This window comes from Aethalodelphis obliquidens, unplaced genomic scaffold (genome assembly GCF_003676395.1).
Source record: "Aethalodelphis obliquidens isolate GAN/ISIS:26980383/991018 unplaced genomic scaffold, ASM367639v1 scaffold10, whole genome shotgun sequence".
Lineage (NCBI taxonomy): Eukaryota > Metazoa > Chordata > Mammalia > Artiodactyla > Delphinidae > Aethalodelphis > Aethalodelphis obliquidens.
Genome location: NW_020837954.1, coordinates 33,102,762 through 33,120,976, shown reverse-complemented (window position 1 = coordinate 33,120,976; position 18,215 = coordinate 33,102,762). Strand labels below are relative to the sequence as shown.

Sequence of the window (18,215 nt, the reverse complement as noted above, 5' to 3'; positions counted from 1 at the left end):
CACACACACACACACACACACACACACACACACACACACACACACACGCAAAGCCGAGACGGTAAGCAGGGGAATGTATGCAGGTGGTGGAATTGAAACAAAGGCTAAAATGTAGTTGACAAAGGAAAATAAGGAAAGCTGACCACCCACATTTGAAAAAGCATTATTTGGAAGAACAAAGTGCTTCTAAGTTGAAGATGCATAAGTTATTAATGAACGGTACCCTCCTTTTGTCCCCCAAATCCCGATGGAGAGCAGACAGAAGGACTGTCACTATGAATCAAGCTCAGCTGAAACGTGCCACTGCTGGTCCAGCCATTTACAGGGCCCATTCACCCCAGAACCATTTGCATCCTGAACACTCAGAAAGCTGAACAATAAAACCTCCCAAACGTCTTCATGTGCAACAGGAAGCTCCGAAGCCCAGATGGTACCTTTCATTACCCTGGAGCCTGATGGACAACAGGGAGGGCGCAGTTCAAGGCATTGGTTCGATTTACCTCGATTAACAATAAAACACTACTTACACACTCTACTGCTGTACAGAGAGCTGTAAGCAATGAGGGCCAGTCATAATTTATGGTGGAAGAGGCATAAAACAATTATACATAAAATACTGTTTGAGTAAACTGGGCATCAAGGTGAAAACATAGATTGACTTGATAAATAGCAAGTTTGATTTTGTTAAAGGTCAGGCTCGATTTAAAAAACAGATCATGCCATTAAAAAATGAAAGAAGTGAAAGCAGACATAGAGAATGGACGTGCAAGATCGGGATTGACATATGTGCACTGCCATGTATAAAACAAATAGCTAGTGAGAACCTTCTGTATAGCGCAGGGAGCTCAGCTCGGTGCCCTGTGGTGACCTAGATGGGCAGGATGGGGTCGCGGGGGTGGGGGGTGGTGGTGGAAGGCAGGTCCAAGAGGGGGGGATATGGGGATATATGTATATGTATAGCTAATTCACTTCGTTATACAGCAGAAACTAACACAACATTGTAAAGCAACTATACCCCAATTTAAAAAATAAAAAAGATTAAAAAATAGGGAACTCTGGCCAAAAAAAAAAAAAAAAAAGTAAGGAAACCAAAGAGTTCTAGAACTGGATAACAGTTTAGGAAACAAAGACAACATGGAGTTTATAATAAGAGGCACCATGTGACCAAACTTTAACCGTTTCGTATTGTGCTAAGATTTCAGGCATACCTCTCAATATTCAGTTAAGAGTTGAAACCCAATGTGAAATTAAGTAGGCATTGCATTACACTCTCAGAAAAAAAAAAAAAAAACCTAGGAAAACCAAGACATTTCGAGCTTATAGTAAGCCAAGGAGTTACATTAAGCAAAGTGTGGGTTTTAGCTCACTTACCTGCTTGGAGTTACTGTTCACAAAGAAATCCTACAGCCATGGCAGAGGCATGGAAAAGGCAAATCAGATACATGCAGTTCAGAAATCACAGCAACCAATGGGGGAAGGTCAAGGAAATCAGTGACAGGGTAAGAGATGATTTTATGCTCCCAGGAGCAGCAATGAGAGTTGATGAAGATGAGAGTCTGGCTGAAGATACATTGAAGAGCAGGGTACTAAGCGTTCAGGGTAAAGAGAGAAGATGGCATGTGCTGTACACAATTTTCAATGGTGGCAAATCAAATTCAGAAACGAAAGGGCTTTAAAACACCCCCAAAAGACTCAAAGTGGTGAAGGAACAAATCCTCTTTGAAAGGACCACTGGGCTCCACGTATTCAACATGAAGCAGATTTCACGGTTTTCCCTTGAAGCAGAAAATATCAATCAACTCTATCAACCTGAGGGAACTACTCCCATTGTCATGTGCTACCAGCAAAATATGCTTTTTTGACGGGATGGAATAATCTCCTATCTTCTTGTGTCACTAGGAAGGATTAAGAAAAGAAAAAAGACAAGTTCAACAATATAGGTCAGTAAAACCAACACTCAGTACTCCCCAAGAGTCCAAACAATGTCTGTGGGCGCTCTGGGTAGGTATGCGGAAAAAGACAGAACTTGCAATTAAGAGACAATAAGTGATTCATGTGCTGTGCAGCCATTGGTGGTCCTGTCCACACTGCCTTGGGGCTGTTCATGCGTATAAGGTCAACAGCCTCTGTTGAAAATAGTTCATAGAAAAGACCTGGAGTGAAGAAGGGAAAGAGGAAGCAGTAATTGACACGTTATGAGAAAGTCACAGCTTTCTTTGCATATTTTTGCCGTGATGGCATGAATAAAGCTTCGGTGTGCAAAACACACCCCAGTTTTTGGGCCAACTACTTACACAATCAGCGTTTACTTAGCAGATTCCTTAAGGCCTCACTGGTCCCGGCAGCACTGCCAAGGCCAATTTTACACAGATGAGCTGTTTCACATCATTCTTCGAATGGGAAACAAAATGTATCCTCCCCTTGCTCCACCCATACAAGGGGGGATTACTTTTCTGGAATGGCGTTTAAAAAATAAAGTGATAACCACATGAAACTTTTCTTTCCTCTGATGTCACAGTTTTCTTTTGTCCCTGTTGTAACTGTCAAGTTTTTTACACTGAAAATCCTTAGCACTCTTTCCCTGTAACAGCAGTTTCTCCTTTCAAGGGCAGAAAAAACTGGTGAAGTGAACTCCATGAGGTCATCTTATCCTACTTTTCTCTCTTAAAGAGACAAGTTGCAAGTTGAATTTAGACCCTGCTCTCCCTGTCTGGCCTTCAAGGAAGAAACTTGTATGAAGGTGTCTGGCAACTCATTCTCCCTAAGTTCCCACTGTCTGGAAATTAATCTCTACTGTAGTGGCCTATGGAACCAGGCCACAAGCATTTACTAAGGATGTGACTTGGGGCTCAGTTTCACTATCTGTAAAATGAAGTAAACAACTGGATATTTACTGTATTAAATGTGATATGCATGTAAAGCATTTTGTACAGTACCTGTCACATATTTATGAGCTCCATACTTGGAAGCTATCACACACTACAATTATTCTATCTTTCAAGCCAATGATCAAGTCCATTTTTTTGCCTATTGCCCTACTTTTCAGTTGAGTTGAAGCACAGCTGGTCAAGATCTCCCACTTGTAACCAGCAGCAGCACTAAGTGTAACAGTTAATAGCTAAGTAATGTATCTTATCTTTTGAGAGGTGAGGATGAAGAATGCCATATGAGAGTTAGGTTAATTGGAGATCTTGAGAATCCCCTATTTTAAGAGTCCTTTAATCATCACATTTAAAATAAAATCACAAAGCTTATTAGATGGGGAATGTTAAAAATACTGATGCTCCCAGGACTATTTCAAATAAGTTAACATTCTTTTTGAAACTTTAAATTATTCACTAATTGGCTTGGGCCAAACATGATAGAATTGCCTACATTTGGCTCCACCTAACAGGATGTCTGATTTTTCCAGTTGATTTTTGGTGTAGGGCTTAGGGTTTGGAAAATAAGTAGGAAGTTGGGGCTTGCATTTTCAGGAGCCAGTGCTGATAAGTTCCTATAAATAGGGTTTCACCATGAAATAACGACTCGACATTTCATAGACAATGACAACCTTTATATGGATGGTTCTTAATCTTTTTGAGGTTGAGATCCCATTGTAAATCTGATAAAAGCTGGAGATCCCTCTCCAGAGAAATGCACACACACTAATATTTATATAAAACCCTGTATTTGATTAACTATTACCATGTTGTCCAGCTATATAGAACCTGTACCTTATACTTTGGTACTAAGAAAAACCACTATTTACAATTTTTATCTCCTGTCTTCATATGCCATGACTAAGGACAAAGCTTGTTGAAATCAATGTCCTAAATCACATAATTTTTCAATGTAAAACCTAGATATACAGAATAACAAAAAACATAAAGAAAATAAAAAAAGAAATTTCTTTGGCCATTCATAAAAATTCAGAAGATACCACTGACTATACCAAATGGGACCCCAAGAATGACTTGTATATGACATGTTAGTGGAGGGTTGGATTCTGGAGCCTAGGATAGTTATCCTTTGTAACTATTCAAAGCAGAGAGGCTTTGAAATGTTATATCACGTTCTGATAATAGGACCTAGAAAGAAGGGGTGTCCCCAGGCAAAGAGTGGGGAAGAGGAATGGAGATAACCAGCTGTTCATTTGTTGCTCCAGAGATATGTGTGCCTTTAGGTCAATGTAGTACCTTTAGCTCATTTTCTCTCTGTCCAAATTGCATGAATAGGGAGAATGAATTTATAACATCTTGAGATGAAAATTTCCCACAAAACAAATATGAATGTTGTTTAATTGTAACTGAGATAGTACTACTATGCAATGTGCTACATTATGTATTAAAATAAGTCTCTTGTGGCTGGCCTAGAGATCATGTATAGTACAGTTTCAATGAGGAAAAGAGGTTCTGAGATTCAAGACATTGACTTTCAAATGAACTTTTGTAATGTGAGCAGGGGAATAACTGTATGCTATTAAATTCCATTTCATGTGGCACATAAGCTTACATAATTGGCTCACACCTTTGATATCCACACTGGAAAAAAAAAAGAATCCTGAATAGAAATGATCTTGTTCTTAAAACTGGAGTTAAAGAAAATCCTTTACAAAGTCTAACCTTCATAATCAATAAAGCCATCAATAAGAACAAAGTGAAACTGAGAATTATGCCACTTGTACACCTGTCTGGACACTGAATACATACTGAGCCAGATTTTTATTATCTGTGACATAGGAATAATACTCACCTCAAAGAGTTGGTGTGAAGATTAAATGAACAAACAAGTATCAGTTCCTTGAGAACTAAAAGTTAGGGTTGATGAGATTGGGGCTGTATATATTATATTCAGCACCAAAAATGTAATGGATACTTAATATTGATTATCATCTTTTAGTCTATATTCTGGTTATTTACAGATTTTCCTCATCTCTGCTTTTATAGTATAAGCTGCATTAGAGACATGTGCAATAGTTTAACACATTTGTGTCCTTTGACATACTTTATATGCAAAGCAGACAATAAAAATATCTGTTGTTTTTAATGATTCAATATTTCTCATATCAACAGGGCACATCTTGTGTGTGTGTGTGTACATTTACTCATATCAAACCTCTCCTACATGTCATTAATCAGTGTTCACCTAAATTATACTAATCTGAAGCTTGAAATTTTTTTCAAAATCTTACTCTGTGTAGTGTTCCTGTTGCATGCACACAGACAATGGTATTCATGGGTTCTTTGTCTCTCTGAGAAATTTACTTGGCCACACAACTGGCTGAAATCCAGACAGTTTGACCAGGGTTTTATAACTCTGGAGGGAAGAAAGAGGAGAAATCATTGAAAAAAAGGGTTCCCGGTATTCATTTGGGAGTAGAAAAGAGAGCAATTCAAGTGTAACAATAATTATATAGAGCATTGCCAAGACTAAAATGAAAATGCATAGGTCTTGACGTTGCCATTAGTTATGAGACATGGGGACACAATGACAGGCACCCGTTTCCTTTAGTCTATCCTATGTGTTCCTACTAGTCTGTCTTCATCTTTCGATTTTCTGTCTCTCAACATTCAATAAATTCAATGGAATGGCTCAAATTACCTTCATTTGGGAAACACCTTTATGGTTTAAAAATTCTCAGCTCATGTTCTTACACCAAGAGGGGAGACCTACTTGAGTCAAGCCGAGTGGGTGTGCTGAAATTTTTCTCCGGGAAGTACTACTGCAAATGTCACAAATGATTCTACTTAACCAGTCTACTACTTAGTGTTAAGTGCAACCGAAATGTTCTGGTTTATCCTGACTGGCATGACTACTGATTATTTAAACAGCAATTGGTTGCTAGGAGACAATTACCCAATTGCTAGGCTTTCTGCAACCCTGTCTCCTGGAGCTCTTGAGAACTGTCCACATATTTGTCCCAGAGCATTTTGGCAGCATCCTTCTGCACCTTCTGCTGAAAGCCAGTTAATTATGAGTCTTGTAAACTTGGGTCTTTCAACCATCTGCCTTCATAATAAATGCAACCCACGAGCTCAGACTTGAATAGCATCATTTGGAATAACTGCTGTTTTTCTCTTCCTTTTATTTACTTCTCTAAGTTCCCAAACCTTCATCTTAGGCAACTAGAATGGACCAGTATTAGTGACTGAAACTGAAGTAGGAAATCAGCAGGACGTGTAATTAGGTCAGAAGATTATTTGAATCTACCAGGAAACTGGCTATGTCCTAATGTCCTACTTCATGTTAAGGCCCAGAGGAAACTATCGTGGGACGGGACAGAGAGGAGGCCTGTTGTGGCCATTCAGGAATGAATCTGGTCCAAGTACCTGCCATACAAGAGCTCTCAACACATCTTTTGTTTGTCCCCTGAAAGATAAAGTATCTTGCTTTCAACTGGACAACGTCCTATCTTCTTTTTCTTCATTTTCCTTTATTTGGCATTTATGATATTGTACAAGTTTGCTGTCATACTTTTGGGAGGGGTCCCAGCTGAGTGCTCCTATCTTACAGTCATTCTGCCATGGCAGGCAACCACCTGCATTTTTGTACTTTATTAAAATAGCATTAAGGGCACTGCAGAGAAATATTCTCTCACTTAAGGGAAAATATTCTGGCTAAAAGATGTACTACTTTTTCTTTTCAATTTTAGTTGCATCAAAGGCCATTTTGAAAAAGAAAACCCTCAGCTGTTTTTTCTCCCCAGCCTCAGTCCATCTTCTCCCTTGGTGCTTGGCAGTTCTGTTCTGAGACACTCTTTCTTGGGAACCAAGCCAAGCCTAAGCAGACTAGGAAGTCTGCTGCTTGTCTGAGGATGCTCCACCCTGGGAATGATTCACACGGGAGTTAAGGGCCTCCCAGCAAAACCCAAGGAAAGCCCCTACGCAGATGCCTGGCATCTGCCTGTTCCTGTTCCTTAAGACACCCTCTGCTCTCATCATTTCTCTCCCTCAGTCACCCTTTGAACTTTTCTCCTTACACTCTGAGACTCACTTTTTCCCTCCCAGACTTCCGATTGACTGTTGAAGACCTCAATCCACCTCTTGCTTGTACTTCTGAGACTCTCTGTACCAAGCCACTTTGCTGTGAACTCTACTAAGATGCCCTCTCGAGGGGTGAGAGGTACCGCACAGATGTGACCAAGCTCACTAAGTGACGTTGACTACTTGGCCAGGTTAGTAAGCACCAAATCAAACTGCATGTTCTCATACTATCATGTTGCTCACTTTTCAGAAGCTCCTTGGGTCCTATTTGTTCCACTGTCATCCCCACACTTGCTCAGCCTTCACAGCCCCACTTCTGAGTCGATCATGTTCAGGACAGAGCAAAAACTTCTCTCTAGGTTCTATCTAGCTGCCAACTTATAGTCATTTACCAACCCCCATACTTCAAAAGGTTCCATTTATTTCAAATAAGCAGTCCACTTCTGATAATAACCATTTGAGATATAAATATTATAACTAAAATAGCTTCAGAAACAAACACTGTGGGGTGACACTACAAGTTAGGTAACTCTCCTACTATTTTCCCCTGGTGGCCCCTCTGACTAAGCACAAGTGACAATAAGATACAGAGCTCCTTCCACCAATGGAGACGGTGTTGTGGAAAGACACCAGAGCATGAAGCTCCCTAACAAGGAGCTTGTATACCTTCAACATGTACACACACATGCGCGCGCGCACACACACACACACATAAACTGACAGGAACCTAAACACACATGCAGACCCACACTCCATGCTGTTTGCAGGAACATAATAGGCTAGACCAAACAGCCTAGAATTAAGATGCCTAACATATCATGGTTATGGCAGATGGCCCAGGGATCATGCACAAGAACATGACTCCTTAATTATTTTAGCATCTGGAGGGCACATGCTCTTACCTGCTGTCTTTGGTAAGCAGAGAAAGTTCTTTCTAGGTCTTCAAGATCTAGAACTTTGAAGACTTTTGTATCATCAATTTCGGTCCACACTGTTCCTTCCAGTTTGTTCTGCAAACATAAGTTAAGAAGCGCTGGGGTTTATAGTTAGACACAAAAAGAATAGATGTAGTTATTTTTTTTACAAAGTGCTGCTATCCCCAATTTTTCACTCTACCGGATGCTCAGAATGAGCTGGCTTCAAAAATCGGGTCCCTTGTTTCAGAAGCTTTATCACTTGAATATCTGAGCTAGTGAGAATCCTGAATCCACACTAGGAAATGAAATCACTGGACAGCCAGGGTGGCCCGATCAGAGACAACACAGTGCACTGCTAGTGCTATCCGTTAGAGGGAAAGTTGGAACAAATGGCTCACCTCAGGCAGCTTAGACCAGTTGAAGGATTTCAGGGCGTTTGCGGGCTGAGGAATGTTCTTCTTCTTGAGTGCCAGACCCAGGGGGGCACCAGGAGGTGGCATGACTCCTCCCAAGGGAGGAGGCCCTGGGGGAGGGGGAGGGCCCCCTGGGGGGAGGGGAGGGGGTGGAGGAGGAAGCGCTCCACCGGGCAGAGGTGGGGGTGGTGGGGGAGGGAGGAGGGGTCCGGGCACAGAGGAAGGAAAGGGCCCCCCGGGGGCTCCAGGCGATGCTCCACCGGGGAGTGAAGCGCAGACGGCCCTCTGAAAAATAAAAATAGGAAAAGAGGAGATGAACAGAAGAAGTAAATTCACTGGATGATTTTTAGGGTCTGAAACTTTGCCTAACATGTGTATTATGGAGAAATTCACACATCTGAGAATGTGGGCTTAAAGGCGCAGTAAGTTGAGTGGCCTCGTGTGTGACACTCTAGGGCTCGTTTGCAAAGGGCTCACGTGTCTCTCACTTCTGGTACCATCCTCCAGTTTGGTTTTCATGAAATCAGTTTTCATGTTAAGAAGCTAATGTGATTTCCTTGCTCTTGTGAGAGTATCTGTATTGGAGAACAAATGCACACCTCCAACCACCTCTGCTAACGAGCACGGTAAGCAGAGCGAACAGGTTGCACCACCACCGTGATGGGTCAGGAGACGGTTCAGGCTCTATTGCCCCCAGCAGAGCTGTCTACTTAAGGATGGGGGCTCTGGGATAAGGAGGCCTCAGCAGCTGCCAGCCATGGGAGACCCAGCCTGGGGCCCGTGAGCTCACCCTGCTGAGCTCGTGGAGCTGGGCCGTGAGGTCTGCCACCTGCTGCTTCACTTGCTTGTGCTCAGTGGTCTCCTTTTCAAGTTTCTCTTTCATTTTATTCAAGGTCTGCATCATCTCTTCCTTCTCCTGGGTCTTGGCATCGCATTCTCGCTCTTTCTTTTCCAGTTTCTGTTGTAACTCATTGTGCTCTACACATGAAAACAACTGGACATGAAAACGGTGAACTCTTCAAAGCTGAAGCATTTTCTCTAAACAGAAGATCGATTGAGGGTGATTGTGAGGCTCTTTATTATGATATATAAAATCATTCCTCTTCTCCATCAAAGGGAGCAACTCATGGGCTCAATGGTGCTCGCGCTTGGAGGGGGCTTCAGATGAACAACTTTATCAACTACATTCTGTAAAAGGCTGAAGAGGCCCTCCGGTCACAGTTCCAAAGATGGAACACAGGCGTGAGCAACTATTTGTGGAGGTGAATGGTGCCTGCTTGGTATTTAATTTAGAATCCTGTCCTAGAAATGGCCCTTTAGTCACACTAGGGAAAATGACTATTAACAGGGCCTCTTTTCACAAGTTAGAAATGAGAACTAGACAAGTCCAGTGTTCATTAGCTGGGTTTGTTGGCTCAGGTCCCACTAGCAGAGGGGCTGAAAGGGAGGATCCTGCCCTGGGAGGAAGTGCTGCTGCCGGACCCAGGGTTTGTCCCAGTGTGGAGTCATTGCTCCCACTGCCCTCGGAGGGCCCCTTGGACTTGAAGTGTTTTATGGCTGGCAAACAATTATTAAAACTTGCGAAAGCAAATGTTATTATCTCATCATTAAACACCTTAAGGGTTTTAAGTTAAGTAGTACCTGCTGAGCATGAGAATCACGATAATACGCGGAGAAAAATATTAGCTCTCAGCTGTAGTTGCACTCACTCCCCCAATCCCGCGATAACGGAACAAGGCATCCCGTTTAGCATAACGCTTACTTATGTTGCCAACACACCTCCTGACTCCAGCACTTACAGGAGTAATACTCTTTGGAAAAGAGGACTAATGAAGTTTAGCCTGCAGATTTTCGTTTCAAATACTTGGCCCCAATCCCTAGTCTTTTTATACCAATAAACCCACTAGAGATAGAACCTACTGGGGCAGAGCTATACAGAGCTGGTCTCTATTTCTGAATTTGATAACATTTAAATTCTTGCTTTCTCTGTCTTTTACTTTCTCTCTTCTTAGTTCTCTAAAATCAGAGTTTGCAGAGAAGGGTTCAAGTCGCTAAAATCCTTGGATTTTACCAGCCTTGGAGTTTACCAGCCTTGAAGTTAAGATAACCGCCAACCCGCTTCTACCACTCTGTGGATGCTTCCCTGACTTCTTCAGCGACATCTAAAAACTACCCCACTGCATCCCACTTTCCTTCTTCTATCTCTGTTTCATTCCTCTTTGACAATGTAAGACCTGACTTCCTATTATCGGTCATTAGCCTTTGACAAATCTGGCCAAGCCTCAGAACCACCTGAGAGATTTTGACATTTCAGGACTCACAGACCACATTCCAGGGAGTCTGTTCTATAGATCAGGGGCAGGGCTTAGGAACCTGTGGTTTTCAAATGCTCCTTAGAGGATTCTGATAAAGTGCCCGGTATGGGAAGCTCCAGCCTAAAGGATTATCTCCACAAATAGTCTCCATTTGCTAAGCTTTTATTCAGTACTTACTGGGTATCCGGCGCTACAGAGAATTCTCCCCAGATATTCTCCACCTTTCAGGTCCATAGTACTTCCTGTCTCCTCACAGCCTCCACCCTCTGAGAAATTCATCAACAGGTACCCTATTTAATAGAACTTTGCTACTTGACACTTCCAGAGAAGAATGAATTTTACCGACAATATCTCCTTTTTTGCACTCTATGCATGACCTCACTTTAAACCATCCTATTCCTCCAGCTGATCTGGGCCATTTCCTCTTGTACCCCTCAACTGCCTAAATGCTACAAAACTTTCTACCATTTACTAGGCAGCTAATAAATGCCAGGTACTATGCTAAAGTCCTAATATTTGTCATTTACTCTTCACAACAACCCTGTGAGTTAGATGTAATCTTCACTTTGCAGAGGCAAAGACTGGAGGGGTAAAGGACATGACTTAGCCTACCCACACAGTCAGTCAGGGGCAGAGCTGAGACCCAGACCCAGAGCCCAGCACCGTGCCTGCCCCGTGCAGCCATTCAGTACATACCCACTGCATGAAGGACTGAAATGACTCCAAAGCTTATGTCCTAAGTACTCTCTTCAACTTGCACACCTGAGTCTCCATGCTCTAGGGTATATCCCTAAAGTACCACTCACTGACCATCTTCTCGGGTATAATTCTCTCTTTACCCTAACTTGTTGTCAGTGTCTCTATTCTTTCTATAGCAGTTTCTGGAATTAATTTATAAAAATGTATGTGCAACCTCACTTATTTGAGACCTATCTGAATTCATATGAGGAACCCACAATATAACAGAACTTCATATTCGGTATTTTCCGATATCAGTGGTGAGCCTGCTTTTCTGCTCAATGGACAAAACGTGATGAGAGGAAAGGAAATGCTTCAGCATCTCTTGGACCATATTTTCAACACACTGAATACTATGGTGAGTGCTACTGTATGTCACTGGCTGTGAATGAGTCACTTGGACAGGGAAAAGGAAGTCAGTTAACCAGCATAGTGAAAGAGTAGTGGCCGGGAGTATGACTGTTTTCTCAAAGGGTCCAACTTTAATTTGCTAATATTTTGAAGGAGGGGAAGAGTTATACTTATTCTGTGAGTGGTTTGGCATGGTGACAGGCACAAATGACCGCCCCCCCCCACCAAGTCATTTGATGCTGAGAGTTGATAGCAAAGACATATTGAGATACTCACCAATGGCTGGTCTGTTAATGTTTCACAACATGTACATCTCTAATGGTCAGGGATTTTCTGCATGATTTCTCTTTTTATAACTGGTGCCAAATTAAGGTCACGTGGAGAAATGGGCTGCTGAAACCAAGTTGCCTGTGCTTCTCTTTCAAAATTCTGGGTAATCCCTGGTGTCCCTGATTATAGTTCTTAAAATCTAGTGTACTTTAAAGAGCAGTTATGGGGAAGGCTGGGATGAACGGTAGTTAAGAAAATTTGAATCAATGAATATTGAACAGTAAATGCTTCAAAAATGCTTCCAAAAATGAACGGTGGTTTAGAAAATTTGAATTAATGAACATTGAACAGTGAATGCTTCAAAAAATGATTATAATGAAAGGATAAAATATTTGGGAATCAACATGACAACTAAGATAGTCTGATTCAAGAAAAACCAGGCAAAATGCCCTGAAAACATGGGGGAGGGGAAAGGCTGTTTATACACCAAAGTCAATGAGAAGCATTAATGCAAATTTCTAAAATATACAGTAAGGAGAGTTGTCCAATAACCAGTAACATGACCTCTTCTCTTGTCAGGACCTCATCATTTACCTTTTCTCATTTTTTCTGCTTGTTCTTTCCACTGCTTAACTTCATTTTCATTAACCAACCTGTATGATAGTTAAAGGAGCATTCATTACAAAAAGCGTAAAAGGCCCACTGCTAAATGCATGCTCTCTAGGTAGAAAAACTGTTTAATGCAGAGAAAGTCCTCAGCATGCCTGAAACCCATTTTAAACCCAGATGTTACATATATATGTATTACATGTATACATATAGGAACTCATATCTGACCTCTAGAACATTTCAGTTCTCCCAGCTGCTATTTTGAAGTAGGATAATACAAATGTCTTATACTGGTGCTATTATCTCAAGGGTAGCAAAATAAGAAGAAACTTACATCCGTACGACATTTTTAATATTAAAGTTTTCCAAGGGCGTGGAGTCAGGGTCCTGACCTTTGTCATTCTGGATAACTATTTGCTGTATAATTCTATCTAGGAGTAGCCAGTACTGAACGGTGTTGCCACTTCTCTTGTCTAAAAAAGAAAAGAACAGTGGAGATACTTCAACTGGTTTCAAAACTTGAACGAATATCTTTCAACAGTGGTCACCCGCCAGAGCCACAAAACCAGACAGATGTTTACAACCCTTCCCAACGTTTCTGGAATTCTGACACACGATGACCATTTACGTGATTGAGAGGCACTTTCTGCCCCCTTCTAAATGTGTTGTAAGGCATATATTTATTTTTAAAATCAAAGCGAGTTATAATTCATTTCATTTTGAGAACTTCACAACACCCCTTAAGCTGTGCAGAGACACACTGGGCTGTCACAAAACTAAGGTTTGGAATCCCTGGTGTGCACCCAACCTAAGCCACACTGTTCAGAAGACAGAGCCCTTTGGATGATGTCCAAACATTCACAAACACATGCGTTAAGTCACAAACACACTCACAAGGCATTTGGAGGCAGTGGTGCAGGATGGACATGAAGTGAGGGTAAGCTTCACTGTGGGTCAGCCTCTTCCTGGTCAGCTCAAACATCTGAGTAGCACTTTTTGTGTCTATGTGAACCTGTTTCATATGAAAAAGAAATCTAAGTCAAACATCCAAGTTCTTCAATTCCTGCAAGGTAAGGTAAGCAATTACAAGGCAAATAGAAGCTAATCCTGCCACTTAGATAGCAAAACAGAAATCTGACTTTGCTCTTAGGTTACATGTCATCTCTATGACACACATTACAACAGGGACATTTGTGAGCTGCTGAGTCAAATTAGAATAATTGTAAGCACATGTACCAGTTCAAATCTTTTGGCAAATTCTAGTTCATCTTCATTTCGGAGCATTTCAAAAAAATCTAAATGCCTGAAAGACAATTAAAGAAAAGCTATTAAAAGTTGAACATCCTACAAACACAGGCACATAGGAATCAGGACATAAATACTAAGGCCTTTCCTAAAATTTCAGAGATAGCTCTAAAAGAAGTACGACAACAAAATTTGAATGCCTTCTCTTAACTATGTTCTAAGGAAAGAAGACATCATCTGACTGAAATGAGATCACTACAAGAGACAAATCTGAAAGCCTAGGATGCGCAGCACATAGAAGATAATTCATGAAAGTTTATCAAATCCAAACACAACCAAATCCAGATTCTACTCATGGAATCTCTTTATGGAAAAACAAGCCCATATAACTAACTTGACTGACCACTGAATTAAAGATTACAAAAGAAATGTTCATGCCTTTCACTTATTCATTCAAATACTTATTGAGCCCCTATTATTGACTGGGGAATGATAAGTTCTGTGAAGACAAATCCAACAGCATAAAGGGGGTAGAGAATGATGGGAGGTGAGGTGAGGTGAAGAATATGAACACAGTGGCTGGAAAAGGTCTCTGCATGGGAAAAAGGGAAAAAGCGATTTGGACATCTGTGGGAAGATCTTTTAATGCTGAGGAAATAGCAGGTGCAAAGGCCCTGAGGCAAGTGTATTTTGACATGTGCATAGACTATCAAGGAAAAAAGCATGGTGGAGTGTGTGAATGAGGGAGAAGTGTGGTAGAAGGAAAGATCTGAAAGGTGGTAGGATATGTTAGAAATCGTAAAATGACTGCAGACAAGAGCAAATGAACAGGAAAGTGGAAATTAACATTCACAGAATGTCTATCAAAGGTGCCATGTGATTCCACATGTTTTATAGTCAGCTTTCATAACAGCTCTGCAGAATAGTGTTATCATCATCATCACTATTTCTTTACATATAAAAACAGTAAGGGGGCTTCCCTGGTGGCGCAGTGGTTGAGAGTCCGCCTGCCGATGCAGGGGACACGGGTTCGTGCCCTGGTCTGGGAAGATCCCACATGCCGCGGAGCGGCTAGGCCTGTGAGCCATGGCTGCTGAGCCTGCACGTCCGGAGCCTGTGCTCCGCAACAGGAGAGGCCACAACAGTGAGAGGCCCACATACCGCAAAAAAAAAAAAAAAAAAAAAAAAAACCCAAAAACCCAGTGAGGTTCAGAAAAATTGAGTAACTTGACCAGAACACACAGCAGGTAAGCGGCAGGACTGGGATACGGATTCAAGCCTAATGCCAAAACCTACACTAAGTTCTCTACACAAGTGCTGCTTCTTTCATCGAGAAAATCTTACTATAAAAACATCATTACCTGGTCTAACATTTTGGTACAAGTTCCTTAGGTCACAAGTAGTTCACAGACTGGCACTATACACAAGGAAAACACACAAACTATCTCATAATAGTGTGACTTACCTATCTAATGTTGAATTTTCATGTTCCCTTAATTTATCTATTACAGGTTGAATTCCCAACATCAGAAATTCATAGCGAAGATGAAGTCTAAAGTCCAAACTTTCCTGAAAGTAAAAGGGTGATGGAATACATTTTTAAGCTCTTTAGACTACACAGTTGGTAATCTTTTTTTAAAAATTATTCTTTAATAATATATGTTTTAAATTGTGGTACAGAGGCTCTTACCACTCCTGCGCCTTGGCTTAGCACTGCATTGATGAAGGACATGATGGCAGTCTTGAGACTCACTTCATCTCGATACCGCCCCGTGCTTTTATCCAAGTCATTAATTAATGTCTACCAAGGATACAGATGTAAAAACAAAGGACCGAATAGTTACTAACCGTACACTCATTTTATTAATGTTTTAATACTCTGAAGTTAATTTTTAAAAGCTTGTGTTTAGTCAGCATTACATTGATCCACAGAAAGCTACCTTTTTTTCCTTAAGATTAGTCCTAAAAACTCTACTTTCAAAATTCTTACATCATATATGTTTACATATACATGTATACAAAGTACAAAAGACTGTGCTTCGTTAACTCTGCTTACTTTTTATATTTGAGTATAAACCATGTGGTGATGTAATCTCACTGTTTATATCGATACTACATCAAGACTGGCAACACATAAAATTTTCAGGGAACACCCATTTAGTGGATCAAAAAGTGTTTTATATAATGTGTAGGAAGCAGGGCTACATTTTTAAGTTCAGTACAGTAGTCTCCCCTTATTCAGAGGGGATATGTTCCAACATCCCCAGTGGATGCCGGAAACCATGGATAGTACTGAACCCTATATATATTCCTATATAGACTATGTTTTTCCTACATTAATGGCTGGGTGTTGTATACAGTGTGGGTATCTAGAGAAAGGGATGATTCACATCCTGGGAAGGACTGAGCAGGATGGCACAAGATTTCATCATGTTACTCAGAACAGCTGCACAATTTAAAGCTTATTTCTGGAATTTATTTCTGGAATTTTCCATTTAATATTTTTTAACCGCAGTTGACCTCAGGTAATTAGCACTGTGGAAAGCAAAACTGCAGTTAAGAGGGGGACTACTGTAAATCCACAACCTCAGATTGATCAACTACAGAAAGAACATTCTACTCTCTACCTAAGAAGAAGGAAATGCTTGAAGTCCCATCGTGAATGCTCACCACAGGGGAAAATCTCAAGTTAACATTCCCCCTTCGGGGCCAGGAAAGGCACTGGTCTTAAGGCAGGAATGAAGAAGTGGCGAGGAAGCACCTACCTGAAAGCGGGTTCTCTCGCTGGCGTACTTCTGGTAGTGCAGCATGGCCTGCAGAACCTTCTTGTGGCCCCCGGGAACCAGGCACACAGCGCCCAAGATTTCCAGCACAGCCACCTTCGTCTTAATGTTCTCTGTGCTCAGACTCTGAGCAATTACATTAATACTCTCAGAATGAGCCAGGACGTGAGCCCGACCTTGAGAGTTGTTCATTAGCGCCTTTATACATCCAATGAGAGAGGTATGTATTCGAGACTCTGAGGTCTCGTAGTCCATGGTCTTTAGAAAGTTGAGAATACATGACAGGCCGTCCAAGTCAATGAATCGGGTTACAAACCTGTCACGAGGAGAAGGTTAAAATGTATCAGACTTAAGTCTTTTTGGAATATTTTAATAGCCCTTAACAGAAAGGTTTAGGGGGCTGGTGGGCAGGAGAAAGTAAGAAGATGTAGTTCCTAAAGTACCCAAAGGCTTACATGAAGTCTTCTTAATTGGAGGCCTCCTCCTTGGCCCAGACCCAATGGTCAGGTCTAACCAGAAGTGTGAAAAAAATCTCCAATTGAGTTAAAAAGAACTTAACCGATATGAATAACCAATGAACAGATCTTATAACCACAGAAAACCAGGAACAAGAAGACATTCAGAATATTCACCTTAGGTTAAAGTCATCTGCTGATCCTGTGTTATGATAGCATCCAGTCCTCATGCATGTTTAAGTGTTGACCACTGACCCAGGCATGCCCCATACCAATGAAAAGTCAAAGACCATCCTTAAACTCCAGGATATTTACTTGCCAAACAAATGATAATCTATCTCCTTAGTTTTATAGCAAAAACCTTCTTTTGTATGGCATGCTATATGGAATCCCAATATATAAAACAAATAAAGGCAATACTTTATTACTGTACATTAATTTTTTGATATTTATAGCACTTATTTAACTGTAAAGTCAATCAATGAGAATAATTCACAATACACATCTGTAGGTTAAGCCTCTGAAAAGTTCAAAAGTAACATAACCTGTTGATGTGACTACTCCAGAAATTTCCAAACTTATTTAGCCTTGGATAACCATTAACATCTGAGAATGCAGAACACACATAGAGAGGGAAACACTGATCTTGTTAGGATAGATTAGAAAACTTTTGATATACTACTGTATATGATTTTTGAGGAATCAGTACATTTTTTCCTAGCATTTTATAGTCAAATATAGGGAATTTTATTTCTCAGCTATTTCATCCAACCTCATCACCCAGACCTAGCCAAGCTTCATTCGTAGCACTAGTGCTGATGAAATGCACCTGTAAGCACCCCCATATCCCACCAAACCTTAGAGGATTAATGGAAAATGAACGTGTGGGAGGCACACAGTAGAAGCTGATTGCTCATCCATTTCTTTTACAACCGTTTTATTGAGATATGACGCACATGCCATAAAATTCATACTTTCAAATGTGTAATTCAGTGATTTTTAATATATTCACAGAGTTGTGCAACCATGGTCACTATCTGATTTTAGAACACTTTAATTATCCCCAAAAGACCATTTTCCTCTCTCCCTAACCCCAGGCAACCACTTATCTTTCTGTCTCTATGGATTGGCCTTTCCTGGATATTTCATATAAA

At 41.0% G+C, this 18,215-nt stretch overlaps 1 protein-coding gene across 3 annotated transcripts in view; it reads right to left on the bottom strand.

Annotated features, from left to right (window-relative positions):
• The window catches only part of DAAM1 (dishevelled associated activator of morphogenesis 1), a 179,351-nt gene that overhangs the window by 44,921 nt on the left and 116,215 nt on the right, over nucleotides 1-18,215 (bottom strand). For all 3 annotated transcript variants that reach the window (XM_027111387.1, XM_027111385.1, XM_027111386.1), the window contains exons 6-15: nucleotides 16,589-16,922; nucleotides 15,514-15,624; nucleotides 15,289-15,392; nucleotides 13,815-13,881; nucleotides 13,473-13,590; nucleotides 12,913-13,051; nucleotides 12,564-12,622; nucleotides 9,086-9,273; nucleotides 8,281-8,580; nucleotides 7,868-7,975 (exon numbers count right to left, since the gene is read on the bottom strand). In XM_027111387.1, the coding sequence (XP_026967188.1) occupies nucleotides 7,868-7,975; nucleotides 8,281-8,580; nucleotides 9,086-9,273; nucleotides 12,564-12,622; nucleotides 12,913-13,051; nucleotides 13,473-13,590; nucleotides 13,815-13,881; nucleotides 15,289-15,392; nucleotides 15,514-15,624; nucleotides 16,589-16,922 (1,528 nt within the window). The remainder of the gene's footprint in view (nucleotides 1-7,867; nucleotides 7,976-8,280; nucleotides 8,581-9,085; nucleotides 9,274-12,563; nucleotides 12,623-12,912; nucleotides 13,052-13,472; nucleotides 13,591-13,814; nucleotides 13,882-15,288; nucleotides 15,393-15,513; nucleotides 15,625-16,588; nucleotides 16,923-18,215) is intronic.